The sequence below is a fragment of the Teleopsis dalmanni genome, chromosome 2 (genome assembly GCF_002237135.1).
Source record: "Teleopsis dalmanni isolate 2A chromosome 2, ASM223713v2, whole genome shotgun sequence".
In the NCBI taxonomy this organism is placed as follows: Eukaryota; Metazoa; Arthropoda; class Insecta; order Diptera; family Diopsidae; genus Teleopsis; species Teleopsis dalmanni.
In genome coordinates, this window is record NC_051847.1 from 202,431,366 (window position 1) to 202,434,544 (window position 3,179).

Below are 3,179 nucleotides of genomic sequence, written 5' to 3' on the forward strand. Positions count from 1 at the left end.
AATCATAAAAATAATAAAATCTTTTACTACCCAAAAATGAAAATAATATTTTATGATTGTTTAAAGTGTTTATAAATACATCGCATAAAAATTGTAAGTATTTAAACATCTACTGAAAAAATTATTTTCAGAAAACTGCTAATATTGATTATATATGTCATATATATATCTGATATGTATATTATAATATTAATAATATGACGGGAAAATATAATGCAAAAATTTCTTATACATAGTAATATATTGTTTTCCATTTTAGCGCACCCCAAAATCTGATAATTAATCTGCTAACTATTATTTATTAATTAGTGTTTGAGGCGTTACTACCTACTTTTACCTTAATAAGTTTATTAACAAAAAATTCTAATATTTGGACTAAAAGCTATTGATTCGCTGCCAATGCATCCCAAAAAGTGCCCTGTTTAATATTGTTAATGAAGAAAATTGGAATAATCTATAGTGATCGTATAGTGATCACCATGAACAATGATTTATTTTTCACTGCACTTGCAAAAAGTGATTAATATTGTCTATTGTCTGAACTCTTGAAAAATTCCACTCTAGCGTAGCTTTCGAAGTCGTCTGATTTACCGACGGTATTTAAATATTTAAAGACAACGGTCTATATGAATAAGTCTTGAATGATTCCAGCATAAGGTGAATAATTGGCATACTCGTATGTATGATGCAGTCATATATAAAATTCAATGCCTTCAATACTTTTTGTAAAATGTTTCCGGAATGAATTATTGATATCATAAAATCATTAATCGAATGAAAGAATATTTGAAATAATTTCTAAAACTGTGTTTATTGTCTTTCAATTATAATCTAACACATCTAAAAAAATGTATGTATTAAAAAAACTCAAATTTATTCACTTGATTATTGAAATAAATTAATTAAATAATTTATACAGCTGAGGTGACGAAATGGAGCTTGACTATAGATTCTTAGGTTCTTAGAAACGCCAACATAAAATGATTTTCACGGTAGACTTTCACACAAATGTGCTAATATCTATAACAAATCAAGTTAAACTTCTATCTGCGAGATAACTCCAATCTAATAAATAGGAAAGTCTTATTTAAGATTAGACTTATTTAAGGTTTCATTATAGAAACATCCTTGAAAAACGTCTGTTGGCGTAACACTAATTCACATTATGATCATGCGTAACAACTCCATCAATAACGTCATTTAACATCATTTAGACTTATATCATTCCTTATTAAGTTTGATTGGAAAATACTATAGCTCTCAAAATTTGTTCTAGATTCTGGTACTCTATTATATTATTTAAGTACATTTATTTTTGGAAAAATAATTTTTCAAAGTGAATCTTTCTCAAAAAATAAAGTATGATCAGATCACAGAACCAAAAGCCTGAAGACGCGTTCACAATTTCTACCGACGTTGAATGTATTTTTTCCAAAGTTATTAATAAATACAAAGAAATTTTAATGTTTTAAAAACGTTTATATTTAACTTCATATTCTTTTCTTTTCATTGTCAATACAATAAATCTACATAAATATATTTTTATTACATTTGTATATAATATTCATATATAACATTTGTATTTTATATTACATTAAACTTAATATTATTTAAGATCACTTTTAATAGACATATTTTCGTATATAATACATTACTTTAAATGTCACCATAACTTTTATTGTCCAACAAATCTACAAAGGCGCTTAAAATATATCACAGTTTCCAGCACTTTTGATCGCAGAAGGCACTTCTTGCGCAATAGTCGCAGACCATTTCGATATTGCGATCACGAGAATTGCCGACGGAACAACACTTATATTTTACGCTGACTGTACATATCGGAGATGAGACGCACAATTGTAATATCCCCGATAGTTTTTCGGAAAAATAATTCTTCAATTGTGAAGCTGGAGACTTTGTTCATAAGCGTAGCTACACCCAACATAGTCTGGAATCGTAAAGGCTGATTGGGATGACTGCGTGCAATATATGTATGCAATGCATTACGCGCATCATCATGTAAGGATGCTACTTTGGAGGATTCGATAAGTCCGCGGGAATCGCCTGATGTGCTGGAGTTTGGACTACCACTACCAGTGCATAGTGAATTATTTATCAACTCTTCAGTAGTGATTAACACAGGTTTCCGGAAAAGTGTTATTGCACGTAAACAATCGTATTCATTGTTATCTACATTCATATGGCAGAGCTGGTTTAAAACATCTTGAAAAGCATGCACCTCTCGTGAAACAACACCAACAACATCACGATTGCTATTTTCTGATTCATATACGAAGAGTAGTTGTGCAAAATTAATTGGCATTAAATATTGCGCCATTGCTAATATGAAAAACTCCTTCCATGATTCCTCTAGTAATTGCAATTGATCCGACATTGGTAATTCAGTAAAGGCATGTACACTTTTGATCCAGTTCACATTTTTGAACAAATGTTCAGCGGCGGTTTCCTTAATATGTTCAGCAGCCATTAGTGGCGGAGTTGGTGGAAGTACACGTGAAGCTAAAGCATTCATATAAGCAGCGCTGGGACCGAAAAATCCTGGATGCCCTTGATGATGTGGTACACGTGGTACTGATAAATCTAACACAACCGGTGGTTGGAAAGTACCACCCAATGCATGATGTGTATGTTGTGCACCAGGCATAGGCATAGGCATACCAGGAAAACCAGTTAAAGCTGTGTTCATTAATAATTCATGTGATAATGCTGGCATTTCTGGACCACCTAAAATCGCATCCTTGTACATAGCCATATGACGACGCAGTGTAGAATTACGTGGACCTCGTTCGTGTTGCACAGCATCTTTATTCATTCCTACATCGAAGCATTTGCGTAAACGACATGCGCGGCATTGGTTACGATGTGTTTTATCCACTACGCACAGACCTTGTTTCTGGGACTTGCAGACGTATTGGCGGGAGCGGCGTATGGAGCGTTTGAAGAATCCAGCACAGCCATCGCATGCATAGATGCCGTAATGCTTTCCAGAACTGTGATCACGGCAAACTTTGCATGGTACATGATACAGTATACGACCTAAAAAAGAAAATTATTTATTAGTTTAATATTCCAAAAAGAAATTCGCTATCAAATGTAGGAAGTGAAACGCAACAAAAGCACTGCCATATATCCCTCAAATTAAACGCCCAATAATTATT

General features: G+C 32.6%; 1 protein-coding gene across 1 annotated transcript; it reads right to left on the reverse strand.

Moving 5' to 3' along the window:
- Positions 1–1,711: 1,711 nt before the first annotated feature.
- On the reverse strand, positions 1,712–3,061 carry LOC119685890 (protein tailless-like; the record flags this gene model as incomplete). Its single annotated transcript, XM_038100288.1, has 1 exon — positions 1,712–3,061. A coding segment is annotated over one exon (1,248 nt), but the record flags the coding sequence as incomplete, so codon positions are not given.
- Between the last annotated feature and the right edge of the window lie 118 nt (positions 3,062–3,179).